We start from the raw sequence: 16,469 nt of genomic DNA on the forward strand, positions 1-16,469 counted from the left end.
TGTTGCATGTTTTCACATTCTCTAATATGCAGGGTGTCTTGATTGGCTAATTTAGGCAAATTATTTTGATTGTCTTGACGATGGTTGGCTTATTTGATCGCAGCAGGGGCATAATTTGCATTTATAGGAAGCAAAGTTGTTGTTTTTTCATGTTGAAAAGCAATGAGATGTTTTTGATTGTGATATCTGCCCATAGTAGCAGCGTAATTTCTAGAAAATAACTTCATTAAAATGATAACATGTGATGCTGCGGTAATGACTCATTGTAGCCTGGAGGAGAAGGATATCCATCCAGTAGATTTAACAGCTATGCTTATCAGGTTTTAATCATTAAGGCCATACAGTATCTCTACTCCGATTTGCTTTATCAATTTATTTTAAATGAAACTGCATAATTTTAAGATCATTATCAAAAGATGTTTCGGTCCTCTGCCTGGACAAACCTTCAAGCCTTGCAAGTCTGAATGGAACCCCTGAAAACAAAACTAAAATGTGCATTTGATTTTGTCTGAATTTCTCCTGTTTTGAGATATGAAGAATAAAAATGGTCCCTATACACTGCACTACAATATAACCCCTACACGCTACAGCACATCACTACAGTACATTCCCCCATACACTGCACTACACTACTTACCCTATAGCCTATGTTACATCACTGTAGCACATCACAACATTCCCCTTTACCACTACACTGTACTGTACTTAATAGACAGGGGGCTTAAAGGTGGTGACTCACCCAGGAAAAGCACTATCACTAAGGATCTACAGTGGTTCCCATTCCAGTAAAGAGCCCACAATGCCCCAGCTGCTCAGTGAATTGAGGGCAGCAAGGCAACAAAGGAGGGCCCCACGAAGCAGCACTAAGTGCCTAGAGATCGCGGTAGAGGAAGGGAAAGGGATCCAGCAACGAAGCTGAGGTAGTCCAAGACAGTAGCAGCATAGGAGAGATCCCAAGCACCAGAGCTCACTAGCACAGCATTGGCACCAGCCGCGGCCAGAGAAGTGGGTCACAGACACTGCCCTGGGGGGCATCTGCTGTCACTGCAGCTTCCCCTCCGAGTAGTCCTGACTTCTTCACAGAGCCTCACCTCCATCCCAAGATCCGCCTCTAGGGTTGGCATAACAAAGAGGGGTAGATTCCTCAATAACTATGGGGCCCATTTATCAATGAGTGATTAAACGCGTTGTGGATGATAGAACTTGCTGCGTAAAAATAAGATTTTACTCACCGGTAAATCTATTTCTCGTAGTCCGTAGTGGATGCTGGGGACTCCGTAAGGACCATGGGGAATAGACGGCTCCGCAGGAGACTGGGCACATCTAAAGAAAGATTTAGGACTATCTGGTGTGCACTGGCTCCTCCCCCTATGACCCTCCTCCAAGCCTCAGTTAGGAACTGTGCCCGGAAGAGCTGACACAATAAGGAAGGATTTTTGAATCCCGGGTAAGACTCATACCAGCCACACCAATCACACCATATAACACGTGATAGGAACCCCGGTTAACAGTATGATAACAATTGGAGCCTCTGAAGAGATGGCTCACAACAAAACACGATTTTTGTAACAATAACTATGTACAAGTATTGCAGACAATCCGCACTTGGGATGGGCGCCCAGCATCCACTACGGACTACGAGAAATAGATTTACCGGTGAGTAAAATCTTATTTTCTCTGACGTCCTAGTGGATGCTGGGGACTCCGTAAGGACCATGGGGATTATACCAAAGCTCCCAAACGGGCGGGAGAGTGCGGATGACTCTGCAGCACCGAATGAGAGAACTCCAGGTCCTCCTCAGCCAGGGAATCAAATTTGTAGAATTTAGCAAACGTGTTTGCCCCTGACCAAGTAGCTGCTCGGCAAAGTTGTAAAGCCGAGACCCCTCGGGCAGCCGCCCAAGATGAGCCCACCTTCCGTGTGGAATGGGCTTTTACAGATTTAGGCTGCGGTAAGCCTACCGCAGAATGCGCCAGCTGAATAGTGCTACAAATCCAGCGCGCAATAGACTGCTTAGAAGCAGGAGCACCCAGCTTGGTGGGTGCATACAGGATAAACAGCGAGTCAGTCTTTCTGACTCCAGCCGTCCTGGAAATATAAATTTTTAGGGCCCTGACTACGTCCAGCAACTTGGAATCCTCCAAGTCCCTAGTAGCCGCAGGCACCACAATAGGTTGGTTCAAGTGAAAAGCTGAGACCACCTTAGGGAGAAACTGAGGACGAGTCCTCAATTCTGCCCTATCCATATGGAAAATCAGATAAGGGCTTTTACAAGACAAAGCCGCCAATTCTGAAACCCGCCTGGCCGACGCCAAGGCCAACAGCATGACCACTTTCCACGTGAGATATTTTAATTCCACAGTCTTAAGTGGTTCGAACCAATGTGATTTCAGGACTGCCAAAACCACATTGAGATCCCAAGATGCCACTGGGGGCACAAAAGGGAGGCTGAATATGCAGTACTCCTTTGGCAAAAGTCTGAACTTCGGGCAGTGAAGCCAGTTCTTTTTGGAAGAAAATCGACAGAGCCGAAATCTGGACCTTTATGGACCCCAATTTGAGGCCCAACGTCACCCCTGCTTGCAGGAAGTGCAGGAATCGACCCAGTTGAAATTCCTCCGTCGGGGCCTTCACGGCCTCACACCAAGCAACATATTTTCGCAAAATGCGGTGATAATGTCTTGCGGTGACATCCTTCCTGGCTTTGATCAGGGTAGGGATGACTTCCTCCGGAATACCTTTTTCCTTCAGGATCCGGTGTTCATGGTTTTCACTCCTCGCCTTCTTATTATTCTCAGTACCTTGGGTATGAGAGGTAGAGGAGGAAACACATAAACCGACTGGTACACCCATGGTGTCACTAGAGCGTCCACCGCTATCGCCTGAGGGTCTCTTGACCGGGCGCAATATCTTTTCAACTTCTTGTTGAGGCGGGACGCCATCATGTCTACCTGTGGTTTTTCCCACCGGTTGACCAGCATTTGGAAGACTTCTGGATGAAGTCCCCATTCTCCCGGGTGGAGGTCGTGCCTGCTGAGGAAGTCTGCTTCCCAGTTGTCCACTCCCGGAATGAACACTGCCGTCAGTGCTAACACGTGATTCTCTGCCCATCTGAGAATCCTTGTGGCTTCTGCCATCGCCATCCTGCTTCTTGTGCCGCCCTGTCTGTTTACATGGGCGACCGCCGTGATGTTGTCTGACTGGATCAGTACCGGCTGGTGTTGAAGCAGGGGTCTTGCCTGGCTTAGGGCATTGTAAATGGCCCTTAGCTCCAGGATATTTATGTGAAGAGAAATCTCCTGATTTGACCACAGTCCTTGGAAATTTCTTCCCTTTGTGACTGCCCCCCAGCCCCGAAGGCTGGCATCCGTGGTCACCAGGACCCAGTCCTGTATTCCGAATCTGCGGCCCTCTAGTAGATGAGCCCTCTGCAGCCACCACAGCAGCGAGACCCTGGTTCTGGCCGATAGGGTTATTCGCTGTTGCATCTGGAGATGGGACCCGGACCATTTGTCCAACAGGTCCCACTGGAACGTCCTTGCGTGGAACCTTCCGAATGGAATTGCTTCGTACGAAGCTACCATTTTTCCCAGGACTCGTGTGCATTGATGTACCGACACTTTTCCTGGTTTTAGGATGTCTCTGACCAGAGATGACAATTCCTCGGCTTTTTCCAGTGGAAGAAACACTCTTTTCTGGTCTGTGTCCAGAATCATTCCCAGGAACAGAAGACGTGTCGTCGGGACCAGCTGTGACTTTGGAATGTTTAGAATCCAGCCGTGCTGTTGTAGCACTTCCTGAGAAAGTGCCACCCCCACTATCAACTGTTCTTTGGACCTCGCCTTTATCAGGAGATCGTCCAAGTACGGGATAATTAAAACTCCCTTCTTGCGAAGGAGTATCATCATTTCGGCCATTACCTTGGTAAAGACCCTCGGTGCCGTGGATAACCCAAACGGCAGCGTCTGGAACTGATAGTGACAGTCCTGTACCACAATCTGAGGTACTCCTGGTGCGGAGGGTAAATGGGGACATGCAGGTACGCATCCTTGATGTCCAGGGATACCATGTAATCCCCCTCCTCCAGGCTCGCAATAACCGCCCTGAGCGATTCCATCTTGAACTTGAACCTTTTGATATAAGTGTTCAAGCCTTTTAAATTTAAGATGGGTCTCACCGAACCGTCCGGTTTCGGTACCACAAACATTGTGGAGTAGTAACCCTGTCCTTGCTGAAGGAGGGGTACCTTGACGATCACTTTCTGTGAATACAGTTTTTGAATAGCCACCAACACTGCCTCCCTGGCAGAGGGAGTTGCCGGCAAGGCAGATTTTAGGAAACGGCGGGGGGGGAGACGTCTCGAATTCCAGCCTGTACCCCTGAGATACTACTTGAAGGACCCAGGGATCCACTTGTGAGAGAGCCCACAGTGTGCTGAAAAACCTGAGACGTGCCTGCCCCCACCGTTCCCGATTCCGCCTGAGCAGCCCCAGCGTCATGCTGTGGACTTACCGGACGCAGGGGAGGACTTCTGCTCCTGGGAACTAGCTGTGTGCTGCAGCTTTTTTCCCCCTTCCTCTGCCCCTCGGCAGAAAGGATGAGCCTCTAGCCCGCTTATTTTTCTGGGGCCGAAAGGACTGTACCTGATAATACGGTGCTTTCTGTTGCTGTGGGGTAGCCTGTGGCAAAAAAGTCGATTTCCCAGCAGTAGCTGTGGAAACGAGGTCTGAAAGACCTTCCCCAAAAAGTTCCACCTCTTTATAGGGTAAAACTTCCATGTGCCGCTTGGAGTCGGCATCACCTGACCATTGCCTAGTCCATAACCCCCGTCTGGCGGCAATGGACATAGCGCTTATTTTTGATTCCAGCCGGCAAATATCCCTCTGTGCATCACGCATGTATAAGACCGCGTCTTTTATATGGTCAATCGTTAGCAAAATATTGTCCCTATCCATGGTATCAATGTTTTCCGACAGGGAGTCTGACCACGCAGCAGCAGCACTGTACATCCAAGCTGATGCAATAGCGGGTCTCAATATAATGCCAGTGTGTGTGTGTATAGCTTTTAGGGTACTTTCCAGCTTTCTATCAGCAGGTTCTTTTAGGGCGGCCGTATCCGGAGACGGTAGTGCCACCTTCTTTGATAAGCGTGTCAGCGCTTTATCTACCCTAGGGGGTGTTTCCCAGCGTGACCTATCCTCTGGCGGGAAAGGGTACGCAGCCATTAACCGTTTAGAAATGATCAATTTCTTATCTGGGGAAGTCCACGCTTCCTCACACACCTCATTTAATTCGTCAGATGCAGGAAAAACTACTGGTAGTTTTTTCTCACCAAACATAATACCCTTTTTTGTGGTACCTGGGGTATCATCAGAAATGTGTAATACATTTTTCATAGCCTCAATCATATAACGGGTGGATCTATTGGAGGGTACACTCGTCTCATCATCGTCGACACTGGAGTCGGTATCCGTGTTGACATCTGTATCTGTCATCAGAGGTAGCGGGCGTTTTACAGCCCCTGATGACATTTGAGACGCTTGGACAGGCACAAGCTGAGTAGCCGGCTGTCCTATGTCGTCAAACCTTTTATGTAAGAAGCTGACACTGTCACGTAATTCCTTCCATAAGTCCATCCACACTGGTGTCGACCCCGCAGGGGGTGACATCACATTCACAGGCATTTGCTCCGCCTCCACATCATTATCCTCATCATACATGTCGACACAGCAGTACCGACACACAGCAGACACACAGGGAATGCTCTTACAGAGGACAGGACCCCACAAAGCCCTTTGGGGAGACAGAGGGAGAGTATGCCAGCACACTCCAGGGCGCTATATAACACAGGGATATCACTATACAGAGTGTTTTCCCCTATAGCTGCCTATAATATATATATATTGCGCCTAAATTGTGCCCCCCCTCTCTTTTTTACCCTTTCTGTAGTGTATTGACTGCAGGGGAGAGCCAGGGAGCTTCCCTCCAACGGAGCTGTGAGGGAAAAATGGCGCCAGTGTGCTGAAGGAGATAGCTCCGCCCCTTTTTCGCGGACTTTCTCCCGCATTTTTATGGATTCTGGCAGGGGTTAAAAAGCACCTATATAGCCTCTGGGGCTATATATGGTGCTAGTTTGCCAGCCAAGGTGTCAGTATTGCTGCTCAGGGCGCCCCCCCCCCCAGCGCCCTGCACCCATCAGTGACCGGAGTGTGAGGTGTGCATGAGGAGCAATGGCGCACAGCTGCAGTGCTGTGCGCTACCTTGGAGAAGACAGAAGTCTTCAGCCGCCGATTTTCCGGACCACCTTCTTGCTTCTGGCTCTGTAAGGGGGACGGCGAGGTCGGGTCCTGTGTTCGATCCCTCTGGAGCTAATGGTGTCCAGTAGCCTAAGAAGCCCAAGCTACCACCACTTAGGTAGGTTCGCTTCTTCTCCCCTTAGTCCCTCGATGCAGTGAGCCTGTTGCCAGCAGGTCTCACTGAAAATAAAAAACCTAACAAACACTTTCTTCCTAGGAGCTCAGGAGAGCCCCTAGTGTGCATCCAGCTCAGCCGGGCACAGAAATCTAACTGAGGCTTGGAGGAGGGTCATAGGGGGAGGAGCCAGTGCACACCAGATAGTCCTAAATCTTTCTTTAGATGTGCCCAGTCTCCTGCGGAGCCGTCTATTCCCCATGGTCCTTACGGAGTCCCCAGCATCCACTAGGACGTCAGAGAAATAAATGGTACTCCAGCCAATCAGCTCCTGTCATGCGTTTAAAAAATGACAGTTGACAGCTGATTGGCTGGAGCACCATATATCACATGCAGCACGTTTTATCATTGATAAATGGGTCCCTTAGTTCCCAGAAGCGTCCAGCCTCTATCATGGCAGCTGCCCTTCTCAGTGAAGCAGCGGCAGTACTGCTGGCATCCTCACCGCTTCTCTGTAACCCCTTAGCACCAAACCCCCTCAATTGCAGCCCTGACCAGGTGTGTTATATTGGTATGTCCTGTGTATAATGATTAAGGCGTGTATAGTGTGTGACATTACAGCTTTTACTAACTTGAAAAGCTTGGTGTATTTTATTACAATGGTGGTGGCTCCCTGAAAATTATAGTGGCATGTAATGTTGAATGTCTGGCACCTGCCTACCCATGATCTAGAGATTTCAAGAACCATATGGTACACTTCATAATCTGGTGAGTGATATGACAGCTGCATTGCTTACTGGCTACAGAGCTCCCTTACCTATACACACATTGTGCTGAAGTGCCCAGGAAAGAACAGAATGTTAACAATAAACAATAATGTGCTTATGGAGGCCAACCCCGGCCTTTTTTCCAATCCCAGGATTTGGGATTGAAAAACGCTCAATCCCGGGATTGCAGTAGGGATCAGTGGAGAAGGGTGTAGGGAGCAGGGAGGCTATAGGAAGCAGCGCTGGAGGGTGGGTGTAGTGTAGGAAGCTGCACGGGAGGGAAGCTGTAGGGAACAGCGCTGGAGGGTGTGTGTAGGTAGCAGCGCAGGAGGGTGGGTGGGTGTAAGTAATACTACTTACTATTAGGCGGGTGGCAGCCATGGACACACGCTGGTGGCTTTCAAATTGTAGCGCTGGCCGCCAGCCAGTTAGAACGGGCAATCCGGCAGCCAATCAGGATCCGCTGTTGCGGCAGCTTCCCTGACTGACTGCCGGTCTGCCAGCTCTAATTGGCAGGCAGACGGCGCTACATTTGAAATGCCGCCGTCGCGTTCAGCGTGTGTCCATGGCTGATGCCCACCAAATAGTAATAGTAAGTATTACTTACACCCACCCACCCTCCCTCAATGCACATGCGCAATCTAATCCCATGAATCCCGGGACTGGAGGCTCCAATCCCGGGTTTCAAATCCCGGGCATTTTTGGGCCAGAATCCCGGGATCCCGCTGATCCTAGGATTGGCTTCCCTAAATGTGCTGCTATTACATGTTAACCGTAACTCATTTTTGAATGATCAACAACGTGTAACAGGTCACATTATTCACTGTTGATTTTTTACATTCCTTATTTCTAATACTCACATGAAAACGTTGGTCTACCTCACAGTTAATTTGTTTTCTGAAATCCTGAATTTAACATAAGGAAAATAAAAACGAGAGAAGTAAATGTGTAAGTAGGATAAAAACGTACCATAAACATTAACGATCATCATCATCAAAAAAAACAACATTCAACATATTTTCAACATTGTCCCCTACTCAAGTATGGGTTAATGATTCTAAATATAACCAAGGTATATGATGTGTATGTATGGTTTGTTATTGCGGACTAGAAAGGTAATGTCTAAACTGCAAAAAGAACACGCAGTCCAAGCTCTGGCTCGTGATGCCTATGGGAGGAGTATGCAGGTCGAGAGAGTTCCCTGGAGTGCTGCACATTTTCCCTTTGATGGTGGAGAAAACGGAGAAGAGTATAGTGGATGATACTAAAATGATTCTAAGAGGTAAATTTACTAAGGTGGGAATTTTTAGAACTGGCGATGTTGCTCATAGCAACCAATCAGATTCTACTTAACATTTATCTAGCTGCTTCTAGAAGATAATAGATAGAATCTGATTGGTTGCTATGGGCAACATCATCAGTTCTAAAAAAAACTCCCACTTTAGTAATTTACCCCGCAGTTGGATTTTGCTCTGATTATTTCATCCCTATGAAACATTCAACAGACGGATTTTGTTTGGTGTTTCCCAAGCTCATGATGGGCATGAAAGTTAAAATACACTGTCCAGATAAGCAGAAACACCAGACAAGGTTAAAGAAGCACTGCACAAAAGTTCTTTCTGTTCACCAAAACACGTTTATACAGCTTAAAACACTTAAATACCTCACAAGCCTTTAAAACAATTATCAGTTATATATAATTAATTTAACAGGGTCAGCAGCAAGACCGATTTACATATACACATATCTATAATAGTAAACTGATGGCAGTTCTACAGTTTAAACTTCTAGCAAAAAAAATTATGTGAGAGATTATAAAATAAAAAGTAAGTACCTGGACAAACCATTTTGCAATGCAAGGGGAGCACATAAATGTAATATTTTTGTATGCAGGGTAAATACAGTACTGGCTACTTTTGCACATGGGTGTGGTATAATAGATCTAGAGGTTTTAGACAGTCAATAGTTCTACCCCATATGTTCGATATACAAACGGTCAACAGGATCGTTGGGTCGACAGTAAAAAGGTTGACAGGGTCAAAAGGTTGACATGAAAATGGTCGACAAATTTTGTGATGGGTTTTTTTTGTTTTTTTTTGGGGGGTGTCATTTTGTATGTTTTATCATATGTGACACCAATTACTATACCATGTATGCTCACCACACTTTGGGCAAGGTTACTATTCCAAATTGTAGTCCTTGTGGATGGCAAATGAAGCATAAGTGGAAAAAAAGTGTGCTTCAGTTCAACCTACTGAATACATCGACCTTTTGTACCTTTCATCCTCAGAAGCAGTCCACCTTTTACCTGTGAACTTTTGACCATGTTGACCATATGGGGTCAACCTACTGTCTAATTAGACACTGTCTATCCAGTGTGTGGAACCCTTTACATGTAGTTCACATAATGCCAGAGAATTATATTTTTCCACTGCAATTTAGAGTTGAGTTTGAACACGACTTTCTCTAATCTCTATCTATGCACATTGTAGATCTGCCCCACTGGCAATACATGATTTAGCCAAGGTGCACAGTTACTTTTTTACTTTACTACCAACTCAGAATTAGGCCCTTGGGGGGGGGGGGGGGGGGGGGGGGTAAGTCAATTGACAGCAGGGAAAAAAATGCAGGGATTGTCACCCAAGCAGTGGGGTTTTGCTATTCAATTAGAGGACTGAAAATAAGACACAGTGGGGCAGGTGTATTAAGTCTCGAGAAGTGATAAAGTGGAAGGTGATAATGCACCAGCCAGTCAGCTCCTAAATGTCATTTCAAACCCAGCTGGTAACTTGACAGTTAGCATCTGATTGTCTGGTGCATTATCACCTTCCACTTTATCACTTCTCCAGGCTTAATACATCTGCCCCACTGATTTCTATAAAAATAATCGCATCTTTTTTCTTGCACCTCCACAGTAAGTGATTTTTTTTTTCTATTTTGTAAAAACATTATTTTAAAGGAAAAACCACAGGAATTTGCTCTGGTAACCCGCCACCCCCACCATCTACATCTCCCAGCATCCCCCTTCCCAGTGTAAAGATATATATATATATATTTTATTTATTTCATTATTATTTTATTTTTTTATTCGTGCAGCAGGGATTTCAGCGCTGCAAACCCTGCAACCATTTTTTTCCACTAAATTGGATACAGCAGGTATCAGGAGCAATATCCAAATTTGGGTGCAAGGTTTAGCGAGGTAAAAAAAACTCTTAAAAAACAATTTAATTCCTCCCTTAGTGTTCATATACCAATTTGACATGTGAAAATTATACAAATATAAGTAAAAAAAAGTTTTCTAACAGTACTAAGTGGGAAAAAAAAACTAACAAAAATTAAACTGAACATAAATATTATTCATTTATATCAGGGATGGGGAACCTTTGGCCCTCCAGCTGTTGTTGAACTACACATCCCAGCATGCCCTGCAACAGTTTTAGCATGGGCAAATAGCAAAACTGTTGCAGGGCATGCTGATATTTGTAGTTTAACAACAGCTGGAGAGCCAAAGGTTCCCCATCCCTGATTTATATACTAGCACTATAATAATATTGAAAAACAAAAATACTTCAGAATTGTCACATGATATTCTTTTCATCTTGTGCATTCATATTAATATAAAAATCTATTAAAGAAAAGTCTATTTTAATCAAATACATGAAACAAACAGAGGTCGTTTTAAATGACAGGACTATGGTTAGACAAGTAACATATCCAGAATGTAAATTTCAAAGGATTACCTTCTGTGCTACCAAAAATGTCAGTCTACGAATGCCATGATCCATCAGCACTGCTTTCTATTAAGAATGAAACCAAAAAAAAATTACTTTTTTCATTAAAAAGTCAGTATTAAAAAAAAATGCATATAAATAGTAAATGTATTAAAGAAAATAAATTATGCCTTATCACAAGTTTGAGAATTTCGAGGTAGTAACCCTCAATTTAATACAAATAAATGATAGCATTAATTATATGAAGTTAAGTTTCTAAAGAATACTAAAGAAAACTAAAAACAGTATTCACTAATTTTGAAGTAAAATTTATAACTTTAGTCACTCTAATATTACTGCAGAATCACTTTTCCTCATATTGCCTGTTGCAACCCAGAAGCCCAGTGGTCGCGCTACTTGACGGACATGTGCACAGCTGACTAATTTCTTTCTACAGTTCTCACAGACATCTACAGTATGCAGATGTCTCATAATCAGGCCCAATGTGTATTATATGATACTCTTTGCATTAGAGCATGGTTTGGGATTGGGTCTGCCCTGGTAGTGTGATTTGGGTGTTAACTCACTTTGAGTGTTCCTACTACATAGGCCACTGTATATAAACCCTGCTAAAGCATTCTCGCTTTGCATGTGGTCGCCTACATTAAATATGATTTACTATCAGATATAACCCAAATGATTTCCTTGTGGAGCAAACGGTCTTTCACCCAGTGCTACACTCTTGTGAATCTTATTATTGGACTGATTATTATATGAAGTTTTAGCTGGCCTTGCTCTTTTATGTCATTTTCCATTTTTTGATGACATCATGGAAACATACAGTAAGGTATATGGGGAGGGGGTCCTGGAACTATTCAATTCAGCTCACTGTTATGTCAGAGAAGTCCAGTACTCACACATTAAACCGAGTGTTTAGTTGTGAGAATGGACATTCTCTGACTTTGCACCGCACTTAGGCACAAAACAGCATTGTGGTACTAGTTTTGTCGGATTTCTGTTCACACCTCAGGGGGGTGCGAGCAGAAATCCTGTAGTCTGGCTTAACAGTGTGCTGAATTGAATAGCTCTGTGACTTCCTTCCCGGCGCTAGTAACAGCGCGCTGAAGTGAATCGACCACTGTGCTTGGCATAAATGTTGTAACCTGCAGTCTCTGCAATTTTCTTCCGTTTCTCCAGGGACAGATTAGCTGCGTGTTAACTGTAAGATTTGTTATTTTTATTTTGATCGTTTGCCTGTTTTGTAAGTTTCTTGTTAACATCCTTTTCTAAATAACCAGACAATAAGACAGCGCTTCTCACTTTGTATCAAAGTATTTTTACTTCATATATAAATTAAACACAATAAGGCACCGGCCAGTGCCAAAACTAAAACATACAAGTACAGGTTGAGTATCCCATATCCAAATATCCGAAATACGGAATATTCCGAAATACGGACTTTTTTGAGTGAGAGTGAGATAGTGAAACCTTTGTTTTCTGATGACTCAATGTACACAAACTTTGTTTAATACACAGAGTTATTAAAAATATTGTATTAAATTACCTTCAGGCTGTGTGTATAAGGTGTATATGAAACAAATGTATTTTGTGAATGTACACACACTTTGTTTAATGCACAAAGTTATAAAAAATATTGTCTAAAATTACCTTCAGGCTGTGTGTATAAGGTGTATATGTAACATAAATGCATTCTGTGCTTAGACTTGGGTCCCATCACCATGATATCTCATTATGGTATGCAATTATTCCAAAATACGTAAAAATCCCATATCCAAAATACCTCTGGTCCCGAGCATTTTGGATAAGGGATACTCAACCTGTAATGTTTAAAACATATTTTACCACATACAAATATTATATATTACACATTGATATCGCAATCCCAATATGACTCTATTTAAAAAGACATATGGGAATATATATGGTATCTAAACGGGCTCTAATAAATGACACAAGCAAGCTTATATAGATAGATCTTCATTAGCTAATGAGCCCACATGCGAGGTGCAAGGTGTTAGTTCAGCAAGCAGCATGAAGTTAATAAGCTTGCTTGTGTCATTTATTAGAGCCCGTTTAGATACCATATATATTCCCATATGTCTTTTTAAATAGAGTCATATTGGGATTGCGATATCAATGTGTAATATATAATATTTGTATGTGGTAAAATATGTTTTAAACATTACTTGTATGTTTTAGTTTTGGCACTGGCCGGTGCCTTATTGTGTTTAATTTATATATGAAGTAAAAATACTTTGATACAAAGTGAGAAGCGCTGTCTTATTGTCTGGTTAGTTTCTTTTATCTTTTGGGGAAATTTGGGATCAAGTTCCCTAAGATTAGCTGCTCTCACTCTGTAGGTGACAGCGCCAGGTGTACATATTTGCATTATTTTTCTAAATAAGCATCGTACCTTTTTGTAATTAAAGTTTTTTATTTGTTAGTTAAGTCATATATGCTCCCAGAACCCAATCCTTTGAAGAGAGTGTGAGACCGCTAGACTATGTTATAAACTGTTATTAATTGCTGAAACAGTAGGCACACAACAAAACTGAGTGGATGTCTGTGTTGCTGAGCCAGGGCAATTGTTATATAAAAGGTGTCTGGGGACCTGTGACCTCTTTTTTAATGTTATCACCGGTGGTGTACATGTAACAGTGAGTACAGCTGTACCTCAGAGGCGGAACTTGCCCCAGTGCAACCAGTGCATTGCACTGGGGACCAACACAGTGAAGGGGCCCAAAGCTGCTGGCTTCATAATGAGTCACTGACTCATTATGACGCCACCCGAACCTTCTCCACCGGCCGCCAGTAACATTGCGCAGCACGCCAGCAGCAGTTTAGGCTAAGCTGCTGTCAGCTCTATTACACAGTGGCTGGAAGAAGAGGAGGGGCCACAATTCCCTCTCCTCCCGCGGCTCCCTCCCTGATTGCTCTGACCTGAGACCCAGTTTCCATCGGATCTGCTCTGCTTGAGGCTGTCCTGCTTGCCGCCAGCGCTGGGGATCTCATGACTGCCCCCAGCGTTAAGCCCCAAGATGGAACCGTTTTCAATGCGCTGCAGTTCTGGTTGCAGGTAAGCACTGCAAATTGTAATATTTATATCACGCTGCCTCTCCATGTCACCCCTCCCTGGTGTCACCCTGTCACCTCTCCCTGTCAGCACCCTGTCTCTCCCTGTCACCTCTCCCTGGCAGCACCCTGTCTCTCCCTGTCCACCTCTCCCTGGCAGCACCTTGCCTCTCCCTGTCCACCTCTCCCTGGCAGCACCTTGCCTCTCCCTGGCATCACCCTGCATCTACTCTGGCATCACCCTGCCTCTCCCTGTCTTCCCTCCCTTGTGTCACCCTGCCTCTCCCTGTCACCCCTCCCTGGTGTCACCCTGTCACCTCACCCTGGCAGCACCCTGCCTCTCCCTGTCACCTGTCCCTGGCATCATCCTGACTCTGCCTGCCTCTCCCTGTCACCCCTCCCTGGTGTCAACTTTCCACCTCTCCATATCACAATGGGCATTGACAACGTGTCATGCACATTTTTGGGGCGTGCATCTGACATCAGCTGTGATTGCTACAAATTAAAACATGGCACCCAGTGAACTGCATTCTCATTATTCTGAGTAGGCCTGGGTCAACCACAACTGTCGATGATTTTCGATATTTGTTCTGCAGCTGCATTTTGAGAATTGCAAATGCATCGGTGGGCAGTTTTTATGCTGGGCGGCCCTTGCTGTGTGATTATCAGCAGTTGCAGTTCTACCAAGCTGAATAAGGCCCCAGGTGTGACTAATCCCCTAAAAGCATAACTGCAAGGCAAATTGTATGGTGTTGGTGCTGATAATTTAACAATAGAAAAATACACACTTCACTCGTAGTTAAATGTAAATACAAATTTATAATAGTACTAATAGACACATAAATAAATAAAAAACATAAAATAAAATTAAATATAATATAATTCTATATCAAGTACAAGGCATGCAAGCCATTAAAAGTTTGTATGAAGTGCCTTACTCATTAGGAACACTCCCACTTGTAAATAAGTGGTCTATGTACTAAGACTTGGAAAGAGATAAAGCACCAACTCCAGCTAATAACTGACATTTTTCAAACCATGGGGGAAATGTATTAACATTGTTCATTCTGACGTTATTTGGCAGGACCTGCTTGAGACATTTAGCACATCCCTGCAACAGCAGCATGTATGAAGAGCTCCTTTGCTGAAGAGGGAGACTGTTAAAGTACCTGTCTTCCAATGTGCACTCTTGCTCTTTAGCTGCTCTGACCAGCACTTGCATAGATTGTGCACGTGTCGGTCAGAAATCCTGCATCGGCACCCACTGGTATTAGAACAACAATATTCTGACCTATCATTGGGGAAGGTACAAGAGGCAATTTGGTGTTGTTCTTGTCAACAAAGAACCATGTCAAATGGCCTCTCTGTTTGAGTATGCAGAAAACTTTTAGCGGGTTATGTTATAGCCTCCAAAATTATGGCGCATCTGTGATTTAGCCACGTTTACTGTTAAATTGAAGATGCCAAAGAATGCTCTTATGATGCTGCAGCAGCAGTGTGGTTCATATTGACACTCCAAGAATGCACTCTATCTGGTTACCCTTTCCCAGCCTGGGATTCACTGGAACCACTCATATGCTCAGTGGAGTGTGGCATACTATTGCAGTCTCTTCCTGAAGTTCTACAAGATAACGCGCAATGTGATAGGCAATGTATAAATGGTCAGTGACACTGACCACTTTGACAACTGCAGCCGTCTATTTCGCACGGTGCACAGCACTGTCCCTGGCTGTCAACTCCGACACCTGGGCATTGTGCATGCAAAAACTATTTTGTGTGTATGTATATATATATATATATATATATATATATATATATATATATCAGTGATGATCCCAGGTAATTAGCTTGGCAGTGGGGTCTATTGGTACAATCTAGCTATTTAAACAGGGATCTACACATAGCTTTTCATGGAATTAATGAAAATAAGAATTTACTTACCGATAATTCTATTTCTCGTAGTCCGTAGTGGATGCTGGGGACTCCGTAAGGACCATGGGGAATAGCGGCTCCGCAGGAGACTGGGCACATCTAAAAAAAGCTTTAGGACTATCTGGTGTGCACTGGCTCCTCCCCCTATGACCCTCCTCCAAGCCTCAGTTAGGATACTGTGCCCGGACGAGCGTACACAATAAGGAAGGATCTTGAATCCCGGGTAAGACTCATACCAGCCACACCAATCACACCGTACAACTTGTGATCTGAACCCAGTTAACAGCATGATAACAGAGGAGCCTCTAGAAAAGATGGCTCACTACAGCAATAACCCGATTTTTTGGTAACAATAACTATGTACCAGTATTGCAGACAATCCGCACTTGGGATGGGCGCCCAGCATCCACTACGGACTACGAGAAATAGAATTATCGGTAAGTAAATTCTTATTTTCTCTAACGTCCTAAGTGGATGCTGGGGACTCCGTAAGGACCATGGGGATTATACCAAAGCTCCCAAACGGGCGGGAGAGTGCGGATGACTCTGCAGCAC

General features: G+C 44.5%; 1 protein-coding gene across 1 annotated transcript in view; it reads right to left on the reverse strand.

Annotated features, from left to right (window-relative positions):
- ACACA (acetyl-CoA carboxylase alpha) overlaps positions 1 to 16,469 on the reverse strand; it is an 848,870-nt gene that overhangs the window by 450,925 nt on the left and 381,476 nt on the right. Inside the window, exons 29-30 of the mRNA XM_063951842.1 lie at positions 10,920 to 10,976; positions 8,040 to 8,084 (exon numbers count right to left, since the gene is read on the reverse strand). Of these exons, the coding sequence (XP_063807912.1) occupies positions 8,040 to 8,084; positions 10,920 to 10,976 (102 nt within the window). The remainder of the gene's footprint in view (positions 1 to 8,039; positions 8,085 to 10,919; positions 10,977 to 16,469) is intronic.

This window comes from Pseudophryne corroboree, chromosome 2 (assembly GCF_028390025.1).
Source record: "Pseudophryne corroboree isolate aPseCor3 chromosome 2, aPseCor3.hap2, whole genome shotgun sequence".
NCBI lineage: Eukaryota > Metazoa > Chordata > Amphibia > Anura > Myobatrachidae > Pseudophryne > Pseudophryne corroboree.